We start from the raw sequence: 22,829 nt of genomic DNA, 5'->3' as shown, positions 1-22,829 counted from the left end.
GGAACTGCGACTCCAGTGAGTTCAAGACAACTGGGAACTAGGATTTTTTGTTGTTGTTGCTCTGACTGGGAAAATAAGTTTTGAACAGACATCCAACTCAGAATTCCAAGTCGGGAACTCGGGCCTCTTTCTAGAGCGTCAACCTTAAGATCACTAACGTCATGCTTCAACCTTATTCTTTTCTCTCAATTTTCCAGTTGTCTTGAAAGCACCATAAATCCAGATAATGCCAGACTTTGATGACAGTTTTATGACCAAACATTTTTTTGCAACAGTGGTAAGACGTTGGGACTGCTGTTGGGGCAGCTTTATGTAGGCACCAGTGGTGGAAAAAGTATCCAATCGTCATACTTGAGTAAAAGTAAAGATACCTTAATAGAAAATGACTCAAGTAAAAGTGAAAGTCACCCAGCAAAACACTACTTGAGTAAAAAAGTCTAAAATGATTTGGTTTTAAATATACTTGTATATGAAAAGTAAATGGAATTGCTAAAATATACTTAAGTATCAAAAGTAAAAGTACAAGTCTAAATCATTTCAAATTCCTTGTATTAAGCAAAGCAGACGGCCACATTTTCTAGTATTTTTTATTTACAGATAGCCAGGGGCACACTCCAACACTGAGACATCATTTACAAACAAAGCATGTGTTTAGTGAGTCCGCCAGATCAGAGGCAGTAGGGATGACCAGGGATGTCCTCTGTTTAGTGGGTTCACCAGATCAGATGCAGTAGGGATGGCCAGGGATGTTCTCTGTTTAGTGAGTCCGCCAGATCAGAGGCAGTAGGGATGACCAGGGATGTTCTCTGTTTAGTGGGTTCACCAGATCAGAGGCAGTAGGGATGGCCAGGGACGTTCTCTGTTTAGTGACTCCACCAGATCAGTTGCAGTAGGGATGACCAGGGATGTTCTCTTGATAAGTGTGTGAATTAGACAATTTCCCATCCTGGCAAGTATTCAAAATGTGCTTTTGGGTGTCAGGTAAAATATATGGAGTAAAAAATATTATTTTCTTTAGGAATGTAGTGAAGTAAAAGTACAAGTTATCAAAAACATAAATAGTAAAGATACCCCAAAAAACAACTTACATGTAATTAGTACTTAAAGTATTTTTACTCAAGTACTTTACACCACTGGTAGGCCCTAACAGTTTGTGGCACCGTTTGGCAGCGTTATAGTCGAATTGAGTTTGCCCCACCATGATGTACATGCTAAAATCACCACTGCCTAGGTGGCAAAGTCTGGATGGATATTCAAATCAAATCAAATGTCACATGCGCCGAATACAACAGGTGTAGTAGACCTTACAGTGAAATGCTTACTTACAAGCCGTTAACCAACAATGCAGTGAAGAAAAAAAAAGTGTAAGTAAAAATACTAGGTTAAAATAAGTTTAAAAAAATCTAAATTGGTAAGTAAAAAATACTTTTATTTTGTAACAAATAATTAAAGAGCAGCAGTAAAATAACAATAGTGAGGCTATATACAGGGAGCACCGGTACAGAGGCAATGTGTAGACTATATACAGGGGGGTAACGGTACAGAGTCAATGTGCAGGGGCAGCAGTTAGTCGAGGTAATTGAGGTAATATGCACATGTAGGTAGAGTTAAAGGGACTATGCATAGATAATAAACAGAGAGTAGCAGCAGTGTAAAAGGGGGGGGAGGACAATGCAAATAGTCTGAGTAGCCATTTGATTAGCTGTTCAGGAGTCTTATGGCTTGGGGGTAGAAGATGTTAAGAAGTCTTTTGGACCAAATTATATTGTCATTTATTGACTTAGTAGTAAACCCCCCAACTCACAATGAATGAAACCCACTATTCAAACAGTTCATGCCCCTCTTGTTGGCGGAGTCATAATACTCAGTTTCTCAACTTCTACACATTTTGCCATGGGGAGGAGATCCGTATCGACCCTGTTCTGGGTCTGCCTGTTGAGAATGGTTGATCCTGCTGGGAGAGCTTTACAGCTGTCATACCTGTGTCATACTGAAGTAGGAGGGCCTAGCGTCCCCGTTGGCTCTCAGGCTTGTCTCCAGGGCGATCTTCTTGCGTTGTAAGGTGTCCATCAAATCACAGAGCTCTGAGGCTGAGCGCATCCCTCTGGCGCTGCTGGCCCCTCCTACCTCCCCATGTCTGTAGTCACTACTAAACTTCAGATAGTCTGGGGGGAGAGCGAGAGAGAGAGAGAGAGAGAGAGAGAAGAGTTGATACATAAGACATGTTATTTAAAAAGTGTCCATCTTCATCGTTAAGTGAATGGTGAAAAAAAAACACATTTACATTAGCAGTCCCTGTCCATTGGTTGTCCGTTTAGTCTGTTGAAGCCTATTGGACTGAGGAAGGGGAGAGGTATTAATAGCTCTGTGTATACGTGGGCAGTGTGTGCCGTCTCATTAGGAGTGAGGGGGAAAGTTGCATGGTGGATGTACGTGCAGCTAAGTCGATTCCTAGCTGGGCTTGGCAGAACACCCATAACCCAAACAGCAGAGAGCTGCTATACAAATGGCCCATAACACAGAGGGCCTGACAGCCAACACACACACACACACACACACACACACACACACACACACACATACACACACCTATTCTCAGATCCAAAACTAATACACACATGGTAGTTGAGGTTTCTAAAAGTAGCAGAGCAACTGACTTCCTTACTTTGGAATTTGGGGAAATAAAAATACTGTAAGCGGTCAGGAATTTCCTCAATTCCCCTGACGGTTCCATTTCCCCTCCATCATCACTGATCTGAAAAGACTCTGTAGGTGAAAGCAATGGAGAGGAAACCAAGTCATTTTCCTCATCAACGATAGGTAAGGGAAGAAATGTTTCCCTGAGTAATGAGACAGTTCTATCCACACCATCAAGACAGTAACGTGCATGACCTCTAAGACACACATATAACCACTAAACGTAGACGGGGACGTGTGTATCTACCCAGCTAGCACGTAGTTCCTTGGAAGTTATGGGAATTAACGTTTATTGTTTCCCATTGGTTCTGGGAATGAAGCCAAAAGTATCCTGATTGATAAAACTAAATGTTTTTTTTTTAAACATTCTGGGAACGGAATTGAAACTATCGCCTGTTCTGGGAACATACAAATCAAATTGTATTGGTCACAAACACATATTTAGCAGATGTTATTGCCGGTGTAGTGAAACGCTTTTGTTCATATCTCTAACAGTGCAGTAATATCTAACAATTCACAACAATACACAAATCCAAAAGTAAAAGAACGGATTTAAGAAATATGTAAATACAGTGGGGCAAAAAAAGTATTTAGTCAGCCACCAATTGTGCAAGTTCTCCCACTTAAAAAGATGAGAGAGGCCTGTAATTTTCATCATAGGTACACTTCAACTATGAGACAAAAATGACGGGAAAAAAAAATCCAGAAAATCACATTGTAGGATTTTTTATGAATTTATTTGCAAATTATGGTGGAAAACAAGTATTTGGTCACCTACAAACAAGCAAGATTTCTGGCTCTCACAGACCTGTAACTTCTTCTTTAAGAGGCTCCTCTGTCCTCCACTCGTTACCTGTATTAATGGCACCTATTTGAACTTGTTGCCCCACTGTAAATATTAGAACGAGGGAGGTTGCAGGGAGGTTCTGAGAACGTTTTACTAGGGTTGCCTGAAAGTTTTCCTGGGAGGTTTTATTAACGTTCTGAGAATGTAAATTCTAGGGTTGATTGGAGGTTTTTTAATAACTTCCTTAAAACGTTTACTGAATGTTTCAATACTACTTTTAATAACACTGCTAGCTTAGGTTAACTGTTTTGAATTCCAGGCACAGATAGGCCAAATGGAAATTAATTTGCATAGGTGTTTATCATAATAACATATTTCTTTTTTTATTGTGACACGGCGACAGTGAGATTCGAACCTATGCTCTTCTGTCCTCTATCCATGGAATTAGTTCACTGTGTGCCACCAGGATGGAGCTAGCATGACATGTTATTAAAAAAACAGTTTTTTAAGAAGCTGTTCATTTTAGTCTATTCAAACAAAACCCCATTTCAAAGTAAACACTCATTAAGATCCGGTGTGGCCAATCAGTGGCCGCGGCCAACCCACCTGAACAAGATAGAGGATAGACTATTGTTGTCGCTGAGAACAAAATGTATACGTTTTTAAATAACAATATTAGAGCATTTTTGGAATTTTACTAATGTTGTCTTATGTTTTTTTATGGAAAGTTGTCTTAATGTTCTGAGAACATGACTTTAAATAGAACCATGAGGAAACGAGCAGAAAACGTTATGCTGAAGTAATGAAAATCCCACCTAAGAAACATATGGTTCTCAGAATGTTATGTTCTAGCTGGATATCCTGCACCATTCCAATAATGATGTGGATGTGTCACCACAATGTTTCACCAAGAACTGGCAGAAGATTATTTTTCCTTTAACGAGTCCGACGAGCCCTACGTGAAGGACAAACTGCTTTCCCGGGAACAGACCCAAATCCCCGTCATTTGCGTGAAAAGAAGACGGAGAAAAAGAGGACGGGCTGCCTTCTGAGAATTCGTAGGCGATCGAATAAACCCCCACTGCCTTCTGTTCTACTAGCGAACATGCAAATCATTGGAAAATAAAATCGAAGACCTACGAGGAAGATTAAACTACCAATGGGACATTAAAAACGGTAATATCTTATGCTTCACGGAGTCGTGGCTGAACGACGACACTATCAACATACAGCTGGCTGGTTATACGCTGCACCAGCAGGATAGAACAGCGGTGTCTAGTAAGACAAGGGGGGGTGGACTATGTATATATGTAAACAACAGCTGGTGCAGGATATCTAAGGAAGTTTCAAGTTTTTGCTCGCATGATAAGCTGTAGACCCCACTATCTACCTAGAGAGTTTATCTGTATTTTTCGTAGCTGTCTATATACCACCACAGACCAATGCTGGCACTAAGACTGCACTCAGTTAGCTATATTCCGCCATAAGCAAACAGGAAAATGCTCATCCAGAGGCGCGCTTCCTAGTGGCCGGGGACTTTAATGCAGGGAAACAAATCCGTTTTACCAAATTTCTATCAGCACGTTAAATGTGCAACCAGAGGGGGGGGGGGGGGGGGGGATAAAAATACATTTAAAAAAACACTCTGGACCACCGTTACGTCACACACAGAGATGCATACAAAGCTCTCCCTCCACCTCCATTTTACAAATCTGACCATAATCATATCCTCCTGATTCCTGCTTACAAGCAAAAACTAAAGCAGGAAGCACCTATGACTCGGTCAATAAAATAGGTGGTCAGATTAATCAGATGCTAAGCTACAGGACTGTTTTGCTAGCAAAGACTGGAATATGTTCCGGGATTCTTACAATGGCATTGACGAGTACACCACATCAGTCATTGGCTTCATCAATAAGTGCATCGATGACGTCGTCCCCACAGTGACCGTACGTACATACCCCAACCAGAAGCCACGGTTTACAGGCAACATCCGCACTGAACTAAAGGCTAGAGCTGCCGCTTTCAAAGAGCTGCCGCTTTCAACTCTAACCCAGAAGCGTATAAGAAATCCCCCTATGCCCTCCAACGAACCATCAAACAGGCAAAGCATCAATACTGGACTAAGATCGAATCGGACTACACCGGCTCCGATGCTCGTCGGATGTGGCAGGGCTTGCAAATCATTACAGACTACAAAGGGAAGCACAGCCGAGAGCTGCCCAGTGACACGAGCCAACCAGATGAGCTAAACTACACTACCGTTCAAAAGTTTGGGGTCACTTAGAAATGTCCTTGTTATTTAAAGAAAAGCAATTTTTTTGTCCATTAACATCAAATTGATCAGAAATACAGTGTAGACATTGTTAATGCTGTAAATTACTATTGTAGCAGAAAAGGCAGATTTTTAATGGAATATCTAGATAGGCGTACAGAGGCTCATTATCAGCAACCATCACTCCTGTGTTCCAATGGCACGTTGTGTTAGCTAATCCAAGTATATAATTTTAAAAGGCTAATTGATCATTTGAAAACCATTTTGCAATTATATTAGCACAGCTGAAAAATGTTTTTCTGATTAAAGAAGCAATAAAACTGGCCTTCTTTAGACTAGTTGAGTATCTAAAGTATCAGCATTTGTGGGTTCGATTACAGGCTCAAAATGGCCAGTAACAAAGAACTTTCTTCTGAAACTCGTCAGTCTAATCTATGTTCTGAGAAATGAAGGCTATTCCATCCGAGAAATTGCCAAGAAACTGAAGATCTCGTACAACGCTGTGTCCTACTCCCTTCACAGAACAGAGCAAACTGACTCTAACCAGAATAGAAAGAGGAGTGGGAGGCCCCGGTGCACAACTGAGCAAGAGGACAAGTACATTAGTGTCTAGTTTGAGAAACAGACGCCTCACAAGTCCTCAACTGGCAGCTTCATTAAACAGTACCCGCAAAACACCAGTCTCAATGTCAACAGTGAAGAGGCGACTCAGGGATGCTGGCCTTCTAGGCAGAGTTGCAGAGAAAAAGCCATATCTCAGACTGGCCAATAAAAATAAAAGATTAAGATGGGCAAAAGAACACAGACACTGGACAGAGGACGATTGGGAAAAAGTGTTATGGACAGACAAATCTAAGTAAGGTGTTCGGATCACAAAGAACATTTTTGCATCTGAGCTCCTAGAGTGTGCGGCTCTCCTTTATTTTTTTAAGCGCATCACAAAGAATAACATTCGTGAGACGCAGGAAAAATGAAAAGATGCTGGAGGAGTGCTTGTCGCCATCTGTCAAGCATGGTAGAGGCAATGTGCTGGTCTGGGGGTGCTTTGGTGGTGGTAAAGTGAGAGATTTGTACAGGGTAATAGGGATCTTGAAGAAGGAAGGCTATCACTCCATTTTGCAACGCCCTGCCATACCCTTTGGATGTCGCTTAATCGGAGCCAATTTCCTCCTAAACAGGACAATGACTCAAAGCACAGCTCCAAACTATGCACAAACTATTTAGGGAAGAAGCAGTCAGCTGGTATTCTGTCTATAATGGAGTGGCCAGCACAGTCACCGGGTCTCAACCCTATTGAGCTGTTGTGGGAGCAGTTTGACCGTATCCAACTTGCGAGAGGTGCTTCAGGGAGCATGGGGTGAAATCTCTTTAGATTTCCTCAACAAATTGACAACTAGAATGTCAAAGGTCTGCAAGGCTGTAATTGCTGCAAATGGAGGATTCTTTGACAAAAGCAAAGTTAGGACACAATTATTATTTTAATTAAAAATCATTATTTATAACCTTGTCAACGTCTTGACTATATGTCCTATTAATTTTTCAACTCATTTCATGTACGTTTTCATGGGAAACAAGGACATTTCTAGTGACCCCAAACTTTTGTACTTTATGCTCTACTTCATGCTCTTTATACTCTCTGCAATCTACTGCAGAGATAGCCTGCAGAGTTCTATCTTACTATCCAGGTCTGTACCAAAACAATGAGCTTCTATTTCTAAAAATGTACCTTTCCAGAAACAAGTCTCTCACCGTTGCCGCTTGCTATGGACCTCCCTCTGACCCCAGCTGTGCCCTCGATACCATATGTGAATTGATTGCCACCCCATCTATCTTCAGAGTTCGTTCTGTTAGGTGACCTAAACTGGGATATGCTTAACACCCCGGCAGTCCTACAATCTAAGCTTGATGCCCTCAATCTCACACAAATTATCAATGAACCTACCAGGTACAACCCCAAATTCGTAAACACGGGCACCCTCATAGATATCATCCTAACTAACTCGCCCTCCAAATACACCACTGCTGTTTTCAACTAAGATCTCAGCGATCACTGCCTGCATCCGTAATGGGTCTGTAGTCAAACGACCACCCCTCATCACTGTCAAACGCTCCCTAAAACACTTCTGCGAACAGGCCTTTCTAATTGACCTGGCCGGGGTATCCTGGAATGACATTGACCTCATCCCATCAGTAGAGGATTCCCGGTTATTCTTTAAAAAGTGCCTTCCTCACCATCTTAAATAAGCATGCTCCATTCAAAAAATGTAGAACTAGGAATAGACATAGCCCTTGGTTCACTCCAGACCTGTCTGCCCTTGACCAGTGTAACAGGGTTGGTTATGTTTCCACTTGCCTCTAAAGAAATGTGTATTTGATGTTCAAGCATTCTTATTGGTTAGTTCAACTCTGATAACAATAAGGGGTGTTGTGATTGGCCCCACTTGCAGATAGGGGGAGATCGCGAACATCAGGTCTTCCCAGTATGAAAATGTGATGCAAGGGGTAGGTCACGTTCTGAATACTGTTTTCTATTTTCTATTTTACAATGTGTACAAGTTTGCTGTACGTTACTGATTTTATACATGTATGGTACCTGTATATGTATGGTACCTGTATATGTATGTATATGTATGTATGTATGTATGTATATGTATGTATATGTATGTATATGTATATGTATATGGTATGGTACCTGTTAGGGATATGTATATGGTACCTGTTAGGGATTGAGGGGCTTTCTGGGATGTGCTTTGGCATAGGATTGCTGTAAATAATTGTGTTAGCTAGCATACACCGATGTCATGGTCACATAAGCCACGGCTAACACAGTTGTCTTCATGCTACAGATTTTGTCATCGACAGCCATCAACACTGTTAAGCCCTGCACAACTAACGTGCTGTTTCCCATTTAACAACAGGTATTTACACATGTTATATTTTGTATTGTATTTTTGTATTTTGTTTGCCCAGTATGAAAATGTGATGCAAGGGATTTTGTCATCGACAGCCATCAACACTGTTAAGCCCTGCACAACTAACGTGCTGTTTCCCATTTAACAACAGCAGAAATAAATGATGCTCAACTGGGACCACTGGCCGAAGTGATTTATTATTAGAAAACACAAAGCATGGAGAGTACACTATACATCTGTTACACCAGCACAAAAACATCCTGTGGCATTCTGCATTAGCATCGAATGTGATATGCAACTTTCAGGGAAGTTAGGAACCAATTTACACAGGCAGTTAGGAAAGCTAAGGCTAGCTTTTTCAAACAGATATTTGCATCCTGTAGTACAAAATCTAAAAAGTTCTGGGACACTGTAAAGTTCATTGAGAATAAGAGCACCTCCTCCCAGCTGCCCACTGCACCGAGGTTAGGAAACACTGTCACTACCGATAAATCCACTATAATTGAGAATTTCAATAAGCATTTTTCTACGGCTGGCCATGCTTTCCACCTGGCTTCCCCAGTCAACAGCCCTGCGCTCCCCACAGCAACTCGCCCAAACCTCCCCCACTTCTCCTTCACCCAAATCCAGATAGCTGATGTTCTGAAAGAGCTGCAAAATCTGGATCCCTACAAATCAGCCAGGCTAGACAATCTGGACCCTCTCTTTCTAAAATGATCTACCGAAATTATTGCAACCCCTATTACTAGCCTGTTCAACCTCTCTCTCGTATCGTCTGAGATTCTCATAGATTGGAAAGCTTCCGCGGTCATCCCCTTCTTCAAAGAGGGAGACACTATTGACCCAAACTGCTACAGACCTATATCTATTCTAAGGTCTTTGAAAGCCAAGTTAACAAACAGATTACCGACCATTTTGAATCTCACCGTACCTTCTTCGCTATGCAATCTGGTTTCAGAGCTGGTCATGGGTGCACCTCAGCCACGTTCAAGGTCCTAAACGATATCATAACCGCCATCGATAAGAGATATTACTGTTCAGCCATATTCATCAACCTGGCTAAGGCTTTCGACTATGTCAATCACAACATTCTTATTGGCAGACTCAACAGCCTTGGCTTCTCAAATGATTGCCCCGCCTGGTTCACCAACTACTTCTCTGATGGAGTTCAGTATGTCAAATCGGGGGGCCTGTTGTCCGGACCTCTGGCAGTCTCTATGGGGGTGCCATAGGGTTCAATTCTCGGGCCGACTCTCTTCTCTGTATACATCAATGATCTCGCTCCTGGTGATTCTTTGATCTACCTCTACGCAGACGACAACTTTATACCTCTGGCCCTTCGTTGGACACTGTGTTAACTAACCTCCAGATGAGCTTCAATGCCATACAACACTCCTTCCGCGGCCTCCAACTGCTCTTAAATGCAAGTAAAACTAAATGCATGCTCTTCAACCGATTTCTGCCCACACCCTCCCGCCCGTCCAACATCACTACTCTGGACGGTTCTGACTTAGAATATGTGGACAACTACAAATACCTAGGTGTTTGGTTAGACTGTAAACTCTCCTTCCAGAATCACATTAAACATCTCCAATCCAAAATTAAATCCAGAATCGGCTTCCTATTTCGCAACAAAGCCTCCTTCACTCATGCTGCCAAACATACCCTCGTAAAACTGACCATCCTACCAATCCTCGACTTCGGCGATGTTGTTTACAAAATAGCCTCCAACACTCTACTCAACAAATTGGATGCAGTCTATCACAGTGCCATCCGTTTTGTCACCAAAGCCCCATATACTACCCACCCCTGCGACCTGTATGAACTTGTAGGGGTCTCTTCAGAGACCCCTCTATGAAGATATCACATATATTAGGGACGCAAGAATGCCTTCGTCACGCATGAACACGTCTCAATCACACACAACTGTCATGATAGGTTCCACCTGTAACTGTACCCTCACACACAGTGGAAGAGAGGAGGTCATATGACATTTGAGGGACTATGTGCTGATAGGATCTATGGGGGAGGGAGGGGAGGGAACAAAGGAGAAGCGAGGACTGGGGTCAAGGGGAGGTCAGAGGTGAAAGAGGGTAGGGGTGTATGTTACCTGTGCTGTAGCCCAGGGGTGAAACAGGGCTCTTCAGAGGTAACATGCTGTTCAGACGGCTGGCCTCTTCTGGATGGTTGAAGCGCAAGAAGCAGGATTTACCCAGACACAGAGAGTAACCTGGAGAGAAAACACACAGTCAGATAGAACACAAACTAAATGAGTTGTAATTCAAACAGACAACACAGTCCATGTATTTGTCCTCTCAGTTGTCTGTATTACAAGCTATATCCTGTACATCTGCTGCGCTGCTCAGTCAACCACACGGTCGGGTCTGTTCATCTGCTGCACTGCTCAGTCAACCACCTGGTCGGGTCTGTTCATCTGCTGCACTGCTCAGTCAACCACCCGGTCGGGTCTGTTCCAGACCACAGTGTTTGCTCAGGCCATCAATTAGAGTCACTGAGTCAGGAGGCATTAATAAGACACCAGGCTCACAACCCCATAACACACACACACACACACACTCTTTTTCAGGTGCAGCAGTACAAAGGTCACTGAGTGAAGGTCAGGAAAAATAGAAATCACCTTCACCATCTCTGTTAACCTTAAACTGACCCTTCCACATGATACAGAGAAGCCATTCAGCCACTTATCTGTATTAAACTAGTCTGATGTTCCTAGCATTGAGGTCTAATCTGTATTAAACTAGTCTGATGTTTCTAGCATTGAGGTCTAATCTGTATTAAACTAGTCTGATGTTTCTAGCATTGAGGTCTAATCTGTATTAAACTAGTCTGATGTTTCTAGCATTGAGGTCTAATCTGTATTAAACTAGTCTGATGTTCCTAGCATTGAGGTCTAATCTGTATTATACTAGTCTGATGTTTCTAGCATTGAGGTCTAATCTGTATTAAACTAGTCTGATGTTTCTAGCATTGAGGTCTAATCTGTATTAAACTAGTCTGATGTTTCTAGCATTGAGGTCTAATCTGTATTAAACTAGTCTGATGTTTCTAGCATTGAGGTCTAATCTGTATTAAACTAGTCTGATGTTTCTAGCATTGAGGTCTAATCTGTATTAAACTAGTCTGATGTTTCTAGCATTGACGTCTAATCTGTATTAAACTAGTCTGATGTTTCTAGCATTGAGGTCTAATCTGTATTAAACTAGTCTGATGTTTCTAGCATTGAGGTCTAATCTGTATTAAACTAGTCGGATGTCTCTAGCATTGAGGTCTAATCTGTATTATACTAGTCTGATGTTTCTAGCATTGAGGTCTAATCTGTATTAAACTAGTCTGATGTTCCTAGCATTGAGGTCTAATCTGTATTATACTAGTCTGATGTTTCTAGCATTGAGGTCTAATCTGTATTAAACTAGTCTGATGTTTCTAGCATTGAGGTCTAATCTGTATTAAACTAGTCTGATGTTTCTAGCATTGAGGTCTAATCTGTATTAAACTAGTCTGATGTTTCTAGCATTGAGGTCTAATCTGTATTAAACTAGTCTGATGTTTCTAGCATTGAGGTCTAATCTGTATTAAACTAGTCTGATGTTTCTAGCATTGACGTCTAATCTGTATTAAACTAGTCTGATGTTTCTAGCATTGAGGTCTAATCTGTATTAAACTAGTCTGATGTTTCTAGCATTGAGGTCTAATCTGTATTAAACTAGTCGGATGTCTCTAGCATTGAGGTCTAATCTGTATTATACTAGTCTGATGTTTCTAGCATTGAGGTCTAATCTGTATTAAACTAGTCGGATGTCTCTAGCATTGAGGTCTAATCTGTATTAAACTAGTCGGATGTCTCTAGCATTGAGGTCTAATCTGTATTAAACTAGTCGGATGTCTCTAGCATTGAGGTCTAATCTGTATTAAACTAGTCGGATGTCTCTAGCATTGAGGTCTAATCTGTATTAAACTAGTCGGATGTTTCTAGCATTGAGGTCTAATCTGTATTAAACTAGTCGGATGTCTCTAGCATTGAGGTCTAATCTGTATTAAACTAGTCGGATGTTTCTAGCATTGAGGTCTAATCTGTATTAAACTAGTCGGATGTTTCTAGCATTGAGGTCTAATCTGTATTAAACTAGTCTGATGTTTCTAGCATTGAGGTCTAATCTGTATTAAACTAGTCGGATGTTTCTAGCATTGAGGTCTAATCTGTATTAAACTAGTCGGATGTCTCTAGCATTGAGGTCTAATCTGTATTATACTAGTCTGATGTCTCTAGCATTGAGGTCTAATCTGTATTAAACTAGTCGGATGTCTCTAGCATTGAGGTCTAATCTGTATTAAACTAGTCTGATGTCTCTAGCATTGAGGTCTAATCTGTATTAAACTAGTCTGATTCTTACAGCATTGAGGTTGCAGTTCAGGGATCCCTGGCAAACAGCTCAACTATGGAGATAAACAATGTAGAAAATGACGAAACTGTTCCATCCATCTGTCTGTTACTGATACCAGAGACACCTACACTCAGACAGATACCCAAAGAGGAAATCAAACAAGGGAGAGAGAAAAGTGGGAAAAGGAAAAATATGGCATTTGGTTTCTCCCTCTCTCCGTCCCAAAAACCCAATGTTAGGAGGGGGGGGGGGGGGGCGGGGGGGGTCATGATAACAGTCCCAAAAACCCAATGTTAGGAGAGGGGGGGTCATGATAACAGTCCCAAAAACCCAATGTTAGGAGAGGGGGGGTCATGATAACAGTCCCAAAAACACAATGTTAGGAGAGGGGGGGGGGGGGGGGTCATGGTAACAGTCCAAAAAACCCAATGTTAGGAGAGGGGGGGGGGGGGGGGGGGTCATGATAACAGTCCATAAAAACCCAATGTTAGGAGAGGGGGGGGGGGGGGGGCATGATAACTGTCCCAAAAACCCAATGTTAGGAGAGAGGGGGGGGGGGGGGGGGGGGGTCATGATAACAGTCCCAAAAACCCAATGTTAGGAGAGGGGGGGGGGTCCTGATAACAGTCCCAAAAACCCAATGTTAGGAGAGGGGGGGGGTCATGATAACAGTCCCAAAAACCCAATGTTAGGAGAGGGGGGGGGGGGGTCATGATAACAGTCCCAAAAACCCAAAGTTAGGAGAGAGAGGGGGGGGGGGGGGGGCAGTCATGATAACAGTCCCAAAAACCCAATGTCAGGAGAGGGGGGGGGGGGGTGGGGGGGGGGGTGGGGGGGGTCATGATAACTGTCCCAAAAACCCAATGTTAGGAGAGGGGGGGGGGGGTGTCATGATAACTGTCCCAAAAACCCAATGTTAGGAGAGGGGGGGGGGGGGGGGTCATGATAACAGTCCCAAAAACCCAATGTTAGGAGAGGGGGGGGGGAGGGGGGGTCATGATAACAGTCCCAAAAACCCAATGTTAGGAGAGGGGGGGGGGGGGGGGGGGGGTCATGATAACAGCCCCAAAAACCCAATGTTAGGAGAGAGAGAGGGGGGGGGGTCATGATAACAGTCCCAAAAACCCAATGTTAGGAGAGGGGGGGTCATGATAACAGCCCCAAAAACCCAATGTTAGGAGAGGGGGGGGGTCATGATAACAGCCCCAAAAACCCAATGTTAGGAGAGAGAGAGGGGGGGGGGGGGTCATGATAACAGTCCCAAAAACCCAATGTTAGGAGAGAGAGGGGGGGGTCATGGTAACAGTCCAAAAAAACCAATGTTAGGAGAGAGAGAGAGGGGGGGGGTCATGATAACAGTCCCAAAAACCCAATGTTAGGAGAGGGGGGGGGGTCATGATAACAGTCCCAAAAACCCAATGTTAGGAGAGGGGGGGGGGGGTCATGATAACAGTCCCAAAAACCCAATGTTAGGAGAGGGGGGGGGTCATGATAACAGTCCCAAAAACCCAATGTTAGGAGAGGGGGGTCATGATAACAGCCCCAAAAACCCAATGTTAGGAGAGTGGGGGGTCATGATAACAGTCCCAAAAACCCAATGTTAGGAGAGAGAGGGGGGGGGGGGGGGGTCATGATAACAGTCCCAAAAACCCAATGTTAGGAGAGGGGGGGTCCATGATAACAGTCCCAAAAACCCAATGTTAGGAGAGGGGGGGGGGGTCATGATAACTGTCCCAAAAACCCAATGTTAGGAGAGGGGGGGGGGGGGGGGGGGGGTCATAACAGTCCCAAAAACCCAATGTTAGGAGGGGGGGGGGGTCATGATAACAGTCCAAAAAACCCAATGTTAGGAGAGGGGGGGGGTCATGATAACAGTCCAAAAAACCCAATGTTAGGAGAGGGGGGGGGGGGGGTCATGATAACAGTCCCAAAAACCCAATGTTAGGAGAAGGGGGGGGTCATGATAACAGTCCCAAAAACCCAATGTTAGGAGAGGGGGGGGGGTCATGATAACTGTCCCAAAAACCCAATGTTAGGAGAGGGGGGGGGGTCATGATAACAGTCCCAAAAACCCAATGTTAGGAGAGGGGGGGTCATGATAACTGTCCCAAAAACCCAATGTTAGGAGAGGGGGGGGGGGGGGGGGGGTCATGATAACAGTCCCAAAAACCCAATGTTAGGAGAGAGAGGGGGGGGGGGGGGGGGGGGGGGGGGTCATGATAACAGTCCCAAAAACCCAATGTTAGGAGAGAGAGGGGGGGGGGGGGGTCATGATAACAGTCCCAAAAACCCAATGTTAGGAGAGAGAGGGGGGGGGGGGGGGGCGTCATGATAACAGTCCCAAAAACCCAATGTTAGGAGAGAGGGGGGTCATGTTAACAGTCCAATAAACCCAATATTAGGAGAGGGGGGGGGGGGGGGGGGTTCATGATAACAGTCCAAAAAACCCAATGTTAGGAGAGGGGGGTCTTGATAACAGTCCCAAAAACCCAATGTTAGGAGAGAGAGGGGGGGGTCATGATAACAGTCCCAAAAACCCAATGTTAGGAGAGAGGGGGGGGGGGGGGGGGGGGTCATGATAACAGTCCCAAAAACCCAATGTTAGGAGAAGGGGGGGAGGGGGGGTCATGATAACAGTCCCAAAAACCCAATGTTAGGAGAGAGGGGGTCATGATAACAGTCCCAAAAACCCAATGTTAGGAGAGGGGGGGTCATGATAACAGTCCCACAAACCCAATGTTAGGAGAGGGGGGGGGGGTCATGATAACAGTCCCAAAAACCCAATGTTAGGAGAAGGGGGGGAGGGGGGGTCATGATAACAGTCCCAAAAACCCAATGTTAGGAGAAGGGGGGGAGGGGGGGTCATGATAACAGTCCCAAAAACCCAATGTTAGGAGAGGGGGGGGGGGGGTCATGATAACAGTCCCAAAAACCCAATGTTAGGAGAGGGGGGGTCATGATAAGTCCCAAAAACCCAATGTTAGGAGAGGGGGGGGGGGGGTCATGATAACAGCCCCAAAAACCCAATGTTAGGAGAGGGGGGTCATGATAACAGTCCGAAAAACCCAATGTTAGGAGAGGGGGGGGGGGGGGGGTTCATGATAACAGTCCCAAAAACCCAATGTTAGGAGAGGGGGGGGGGGGGTCATGATAACAGCCCCAAAAACCCAATGTTAGGAGAGGGGGGGGGTCATGATAACAGTCCCAAAAACCCAATGTCAGGAGAGGGGGGGGGGGGGGGGGGGTCATGATAACAGCCCCAAAAACCCAATGTTAGGAGAGGGGGGTCATGATAACAGTCCGAAAAACCCAATGTTAGGAGAGGGGGGGGGGGGTTCATGATAACAGTCCCAAAAACCCAATGTTAGGAGAGGGGGGGGGGGGGGGGGGGTCATGATAACAGCCCCAAAAACCCAATGTTAGGAGAGGGGGGGGTCATGATAACAGCCCCAAAAACCCAATGTTAGGAGAGAGAGAGGGGGGGGGGGGGGGGGGGGGTCATGATAACAGCCCCAAAAACCCAGTGATAGGAGAGGGGGGGTCATGATAACAGACCCAAAAACCCAATGTTAGGAGAGGGGGGTCATGATAACAGTCCCAAAAACCCAATGTTAGGAGAGGGGGGGGGGGGTTCATGATAACAGTCCCAAAAACCCAATGTTAGGAGAGGGGGGGGGGGGGGGTCATGATAACAGCCCCAAAAACCCAATGTTAGGAGAGGGGGGGGTCATGATAACAGCCCCAAAAACCCAATGTCAGGAGAGGGGGGGGGGGGGGGGGTCATGATAACAGCCCCAAAAACCCAATGTTAGGAGAGGGGGGTCATGATAACAGTCCGAAAAACCCAATGTTAGGAGAGGGGGGGGGGTTCATGATAACAGTCCCAAAAACCCAATGTTAGGAGAGGGGGGGGGGGGTCATGATAACAGCCCCAAAAACCCAATGTTAGGAGAGGGGGGGTCATGATAACAGCCCCAAAAACCCAATGTTAGGAGAGAGAGAGGGGGGGGGGGGGGGGGGGGGGGGGTCATGATAACAGCCCCAAAAACCCAATGTTAGGAGAGGGGGGGTCATGATAACAGACCCAAAAACCCAATGTTAGGAGAGGGGGGTCATGATAACAGTCCCAAAAACCCAATGTTAGGAGAGGGGGGGGGGGTTCATGATAACAGTCCCAAAAACCCAATGTTAGGAGAGGGGGGGGGTCATGATAACAGCCCCAAAAACCCAATGTTAGGAGAGAGAGAGGGGGGGGGGGGGGGGGGGGTCATGATAACAGCCCCAAAAACCCAATGTTAGGAGAGGGCGGGGGGGGTCATGATAACAGCCCCAAAAACCCAATGTTAGGAGAGGGGGGTCATGATAACAGTCCGGAAAAACCCAATGTTAGGAGAGGGGGGGGGGGGGGGGTTCATGATAACAGTCCCAAAAACCCAATGTTAGGAGAGGGGGGGGGGGGGGGGGGGGTCATGATAACAGCCCCAAAAACCCAATGTTAGGAGAGGGGGGGGGTCATGATAACAGCCCCAAAAACCCAATGTTAGGAGAGAGAGAGGGGGGGGGGGGGGGGGGGTCATGATAACAGCCCCAAAAACCCAGTGATAGGAGAGGGGGGGGTCATGATAACAGACCCAAAAACCCAATGTTAGGAGAGGGGGGTCATGATAACAGTCCCAAAAACCCAATGTTAGGAGAGGGGGGGGGGGGTTCATGATAACAGTCCCAAAAACCCAATGTTAGGAGAGGGGGGGGGGGGGGGTCATGATAACAGCCCCAAAAACCCAATGTTAGGAGAGGGGGGGGTCATGATAACAGCCCCAAAAACCCAATGTTAGGAGAGGGGGGGGGGGGGGGGTCATGATAACAGCCCCAAAAACCCAATGTTAGGAGAGGGGGGTCATGATAACAGTCCGAAAAACCCAATGTTAGGAGAGGGGGGGGGGGTTCATGATAACAGTCCCAAAAACCCAATGTTAGGAGAGGGGGGGGGGGGGGTCATGATAACAGCCCCAAAAACCCAATGTTAGGAGAGGGGGGGGTCATGATAACAGCCCCAAAAACCCAATGTTAGGAGAGAGAGAGGGGGGGGGGGGGGGGGGGGGGGGGGGGTCATGATAACAGCCCCAAAAACCCAATGTTAGGAGAGGGGGGGTCATGATAACAGACCCAAAAACCCAATGTTAGGAGAGGGGGGTCATGATAACAGTCCCAAAAACCCAATGTTAGGAGAGGGGGGGGGGGTTCATGATAACAGTCCCAAAAACCCAATGTTAGGAGAGGGGGGGGGTCATGATAACAGCCCCAAAAACCCAATGTTAGGAGAGAGAGAGGGGGGGGGGGGGGGGGGGTCATGATAACAGCCCCAAAAACCCAATGTTAGGAGAGGGCGGGGGGGGTCATGATAACAGCCCCAAAAACCCAATGTTAGGAGAGGGGGGGTCATGATAACAGCCCCAAAAACCCAATGTTAGGAGAGGGGGGTCATGATAACAGGGAGGACGGGACTCCCTTAGAGGGCTCAGTCTAATCGGATGTGTGTGTGGTTTTACATGTATCTGACATACACTCACTAGAGTGTAACTAATACGCGAGTAATGTGTGTGTGTCGGCTCCTCCTCTTCAGCTGTGTAAAGAAACATGTCTGACATGCGTCACTCTTACTGACGGGACAAGTTAAGTTAAGCCACCTACACATTTCTTAACTGAATTAAATATGATCAACACCTGTTTTACATGAAATAAAATACCTGTTTCACAACCATGGTCTATCTTTATTTCCCAAACACAATCCAACACAATCGCTTGTTTGTCTTTTAATCATTGTAAGCATCTTTTAACACGGGCTTAAGACCTAACAAACACTTTGTACTTTTTTTAAAACACTTATAAAAATAGGCCATGCCCTGTTACCTCTTATCCCAGCGATAATGCCTTGCATTGCGCCTGGGAAGAAACTCAACTTGCCATTGGCTCAACTTACCCCAAGGCAAACATTTTGACTGTATTAGGCCATACATCTACAAGGATGCACTTTCATGCTAGGTTTAGGCCATCCTATTGAAGCCAAGAGAGACCCCGACTAATGTATAGAACAATACAAAAATGATCTACTAGGGCTTAATTTGACTTGGTGAAAATCTGTTTTTTGGACCTAACTTGCTGATCACTTTTTCCATGTGGTTTCTTCCTTCACAGACTCCATGAAATGACAACCTTTTCCTAAAAAAAATTGTCAAACTATTAATTTTGTGTATGGTTTCCTAGAAACAAGGGTGGCTCAACTTACCCCTTTGGCTCAATTTACCCCACTTTCGCCTATGCCGTGTGTGACCGTGTGTGTGTGTGTGTGTGTGTGTGTGTGTGTGTGTGTGTGTGTGTGTGTGTGTATAAATACTTTTTACAGTCTCTGTCTAACCACTCACAGTATATAAACAGTCAGAGGGAAGGAGAGAACATCTGTCTGTGTGTGTAACAGCAGTATTTTCTTAAACTCTAATTCCCTGACTTTCAACAGTCTGCCAGTGTTATACAACTGTTGCCCTTATTTGTTTATTAAACTACTTTCTAATTTCCTCCCTCCCCCTAGACAACACAAACACACAATCTGGGCTACAGGACATTTCGTTTTTACAGCTATCCCCCAGCTACAACGATAACCGCACACACTTTGATCATACAGATGCCAGTGAAGAAGAAGCCTGGTACCAATTTATTCTGGTTGATCTAAATCGATAGCCTGCTTGTCGTCTCTGTTCAGCTATTACATTCCACTTCCTGTGATTTGCCAAAGAGACCTTCGCTTGAAAAATTAGGGGGAAAAAGGAGGCAATAGTTTGTCCATTTTGAGATGCCATAGCCAGTATACACTTTTTCAAAAGTCAGAATTAATATCTTCCATAACTCAAGAGATCTGTCATTAATTTTGACATGTTTGCTGAGGAGATCTTATTGGCGCAATATTACAAAGATTTTTGGTGCAGTATTTCTCAATGAAAAAAATTTGCATGAAGACAAGTAATCTCTCGCTATATTGAATAATCCCTACTGCTGACCAATCACTGACGAATGGGCGTAGTCTTCAGCTACCACCTTTGGCTTGCCTCCTGAAGAAAATGTGTGTGCCTGAACAGCAGGGGGAAAAAACAAGTCCAAAACGAACAAAAACGTCATCAAAAAAAGATGTCCTCATAAAATATGTACCAAATCGTCTCAACAATGTTGGATGGGAAGCATGCGGACACCTGTTAAATGAATACATCTACTATAGACTAAGGTAGGATGGGAGGAAGGAAGGAAGAAAGGAGGCAAGTGGTAGGATGGGAGGAAGGAAGGAAGAAAGGAGGCAAGTGAGTTTACGTTTAAGTATCCGTGAGTAACATTGCCATGTCAGCTGACAAATGCTGCTGCTTTCAATTAAATGTCCTTTCCCCTTCAGAAAACAAATAAAGTCATGTGGCTAATCTTGCCATCTTAAATCAAATCCCTGAATAAATAACAGAGTCCCAGGACAGAGCTAAAGCCGTTGAAAGACAGACTTCCTTTGGCTTCACTTCAGTTCTACCTTCTATGACCGCAGGCAGTTTTGTCTTCTCATGTGAAATCACGTTGTCTGTCTGTGAACTCAACTAAGCCCGGTTTCCCCAAAAGCATCTTAAGGTTAAATTAATTGTTAGACCCTTCATAGGAGCACCGTTAGGGTACTAGGGGGCAACTAGCCCCCTCCCTGTAATTCACATTAAAACCACAAGATGTTGCCAGATTATATATATATATTTTTTTAAATATACAAGTTGGAAAGTTTTAAATAATCCAGCTGTTTAGAGAGAAAAACTTAGATAATTTTAGAGTAAAGTAGTAATATGTTGGATGACTGTTGGGGGCAACTCCCTCCATCCTCTACTAGGAGAAACTGGCACCTGGGGGGCAGATATATATGTATATATATATACACACACACACACACACACACACACACACACACACACCATTCCAATATATTCCAATGATTTTCTTATTTTTACTAATTAAAAACTATTGAAAACTTTTTGCTCCTGAATGTCATTTTAAAGACAGCAGGGATTTAAAAACGTGCATTATTCAAATAAAATTTAGTGCAATTGTACATTGGATTTGGAAAAGGAACAGCAAATAAATGAATGTGCAGGTGAATTAAGAGGGACTTTACATTAACTCTCCTCATAGTGCGGATATTAATGGTGACATGTGCAACACCCTTTCACCCCCATATTCTATTAAAATAAGAAGAATCCCCACTGTTGACCAATCACTGACAAAGGGGCGTAGTCTTCAGCTACCACCTTTGGTGTGCCTCCATGAAAAATGTGTGTGCCTGAACAGCAGGGGAAAAAAACTTGACCAAAGTCCGAAACAAACAAAAACGTCACAAAATGTCATCATAAGGGCCTCCCGGGTGGCGCAGTGGTCTAGGGCACTGCATCGCAGTGCTAACTGCGCCACCAGAGTCTCTGGGTTCGCCCCCAGGCTCTGTCGCAGCCGGCCGCGACCGGGAGGTCCGTGGGGCGACGCACAATTGGGCTAGCGTCGTCCGGGTTAGGGAGGGTTTGGCCGGTAGGGATTTCCTTGTCTCATCACGCTCCAGCGACTCCTGTGGCGGGCTGGGCGCAGTGCGCGCTAGCCAAGGGGGCCAGGTGCACGGTGTTTCCTCCGACACATTGGTGCGTCTGGCTTCCGGGTTGGAGGCGCGCTGTGTTAAAGAAGCAGTGCGGCTTGGTTGGGTTGTGCTTCGGAGGACGCATGGCTTTCGACCTTCGTCTCTCCCGAGCCCGTACGGGAGTTGTAGCGATGAGACAAGATAGTAATTACTAGCGATTGGATACCACGAAAATTGGGGAAAAGGGGTTAAAATGTAAAAAAATAAATAAAAAAATAATAATAAAATGTCTTAATAAAATATGTATCAGAGAGATCCTTGATGAAAAAGTGCTCAGGACCTCAGACTGGGGTAAAGGTTCACCTTCCAACAGGACAACGACCCTAATTACACAGCTAAGACCAAGCAGGAGCGGCTTCATGTGCATCGACGCTCCCGATTCAACCTGGCAGAGCTTGAGAGGAGCTACAGAGAAAAATGGGAGAAACTCCCCAAATACATGTGCGCCAAGCTTGTAGCATCATACCCAAGAAGACTGACTCAAGGCTGTAATCGCTGCCAAAGCTGCTTCAACAAAGTACTGAGTTTGTTTGTATTAAAAAAGAAAGATAAGTGTTTCCAATGACATCCACCAATTAATAGACAATCAGGAGGCAACACCTCCTGATTGGTTAAAATCACAATGCACACCGTTGTCATTGGTAAAACGTATCTTCCTCTTTGTTTTACTACAAAACATAGCAACGTGCCATTTTTACATACGTTAATGTATGGGGTGGTACTGGAGATGATTAACCTGTCTAGGATCAGCGTGGCGCTAGCGGCACACCCCCCCCACCCCCACTGAAAAACCAGTGCCGCGAAATTAAAAAAAAATATATTTTTTAAATATTTAACTTTCACACATTAAAGTCCAATACAGCTAATGAAAGACACAGATCTTGTGAATCCAGTCAACATTTCCGATTTTTAAAATGTTTTACAGGGAAGACACAATATGTAAAGATGTACATCTATTACCTAAAAACACATTAGCATAATCCACCATCTTTTATTTGTCCACCAACACCAGTAGCCATCACCAATTCGGCTAAACTAAGATATTTATAGCCCCTAACCAACA

At 44.6% G+C, this 22,829-nt stretch overlaps 1 protein-coding gene across 2 annotated transcripts in view; it reads right to left on the bottom strand.

The window, feature by feature from the left end:
• The window catches only part of LOC129859005 (pleckstrin homology-like domain family B member 2), a 67,150-nt gene that overhangs the window by 30,083 nt on the left and 14,238 nt on the right, over positions 1 to 22,829 (bottom strand). For both annotated transcript variants that reach the window (XM_055928297.1, XM_055928298.1), the window contains 2 exons: positions 10,782 to 10,901; positions 1,981 to 2,165 (listed from right to left, as the gene is read on the bottom strand). In XM_055928297.1, the coding sequence (XP_055784272.1) occupies positions 1,981 to 2,165; positions 10,782 to 10,901 (305 nt within the window). The remainder of the gene's footprint in view (positions 1 to 1,980; positions 2,166 to 10,781; positions 10,902 to 22,829) is intronic.

The sequence above is a fragment of the Salvelinus fontinalis genome, chromosome 7 (genome assembly GCF_029448725.1).
Source record: "Salvelinus fontinalis isolate EN_2023a chromosome 7, ASM2944872v1, whole genome shotgun sequence".
In the NCBI taxonomy this organism is placed as follows: Eukaryota; Metazoa; Chordata; class Actinopteri; order Salmoniformes; family Salmonidae; genus Salvelinus; species Salvelinus fontinalis.
This window is presented reverse-complemented; position numbering and strand designations above follow the sequence as displayed.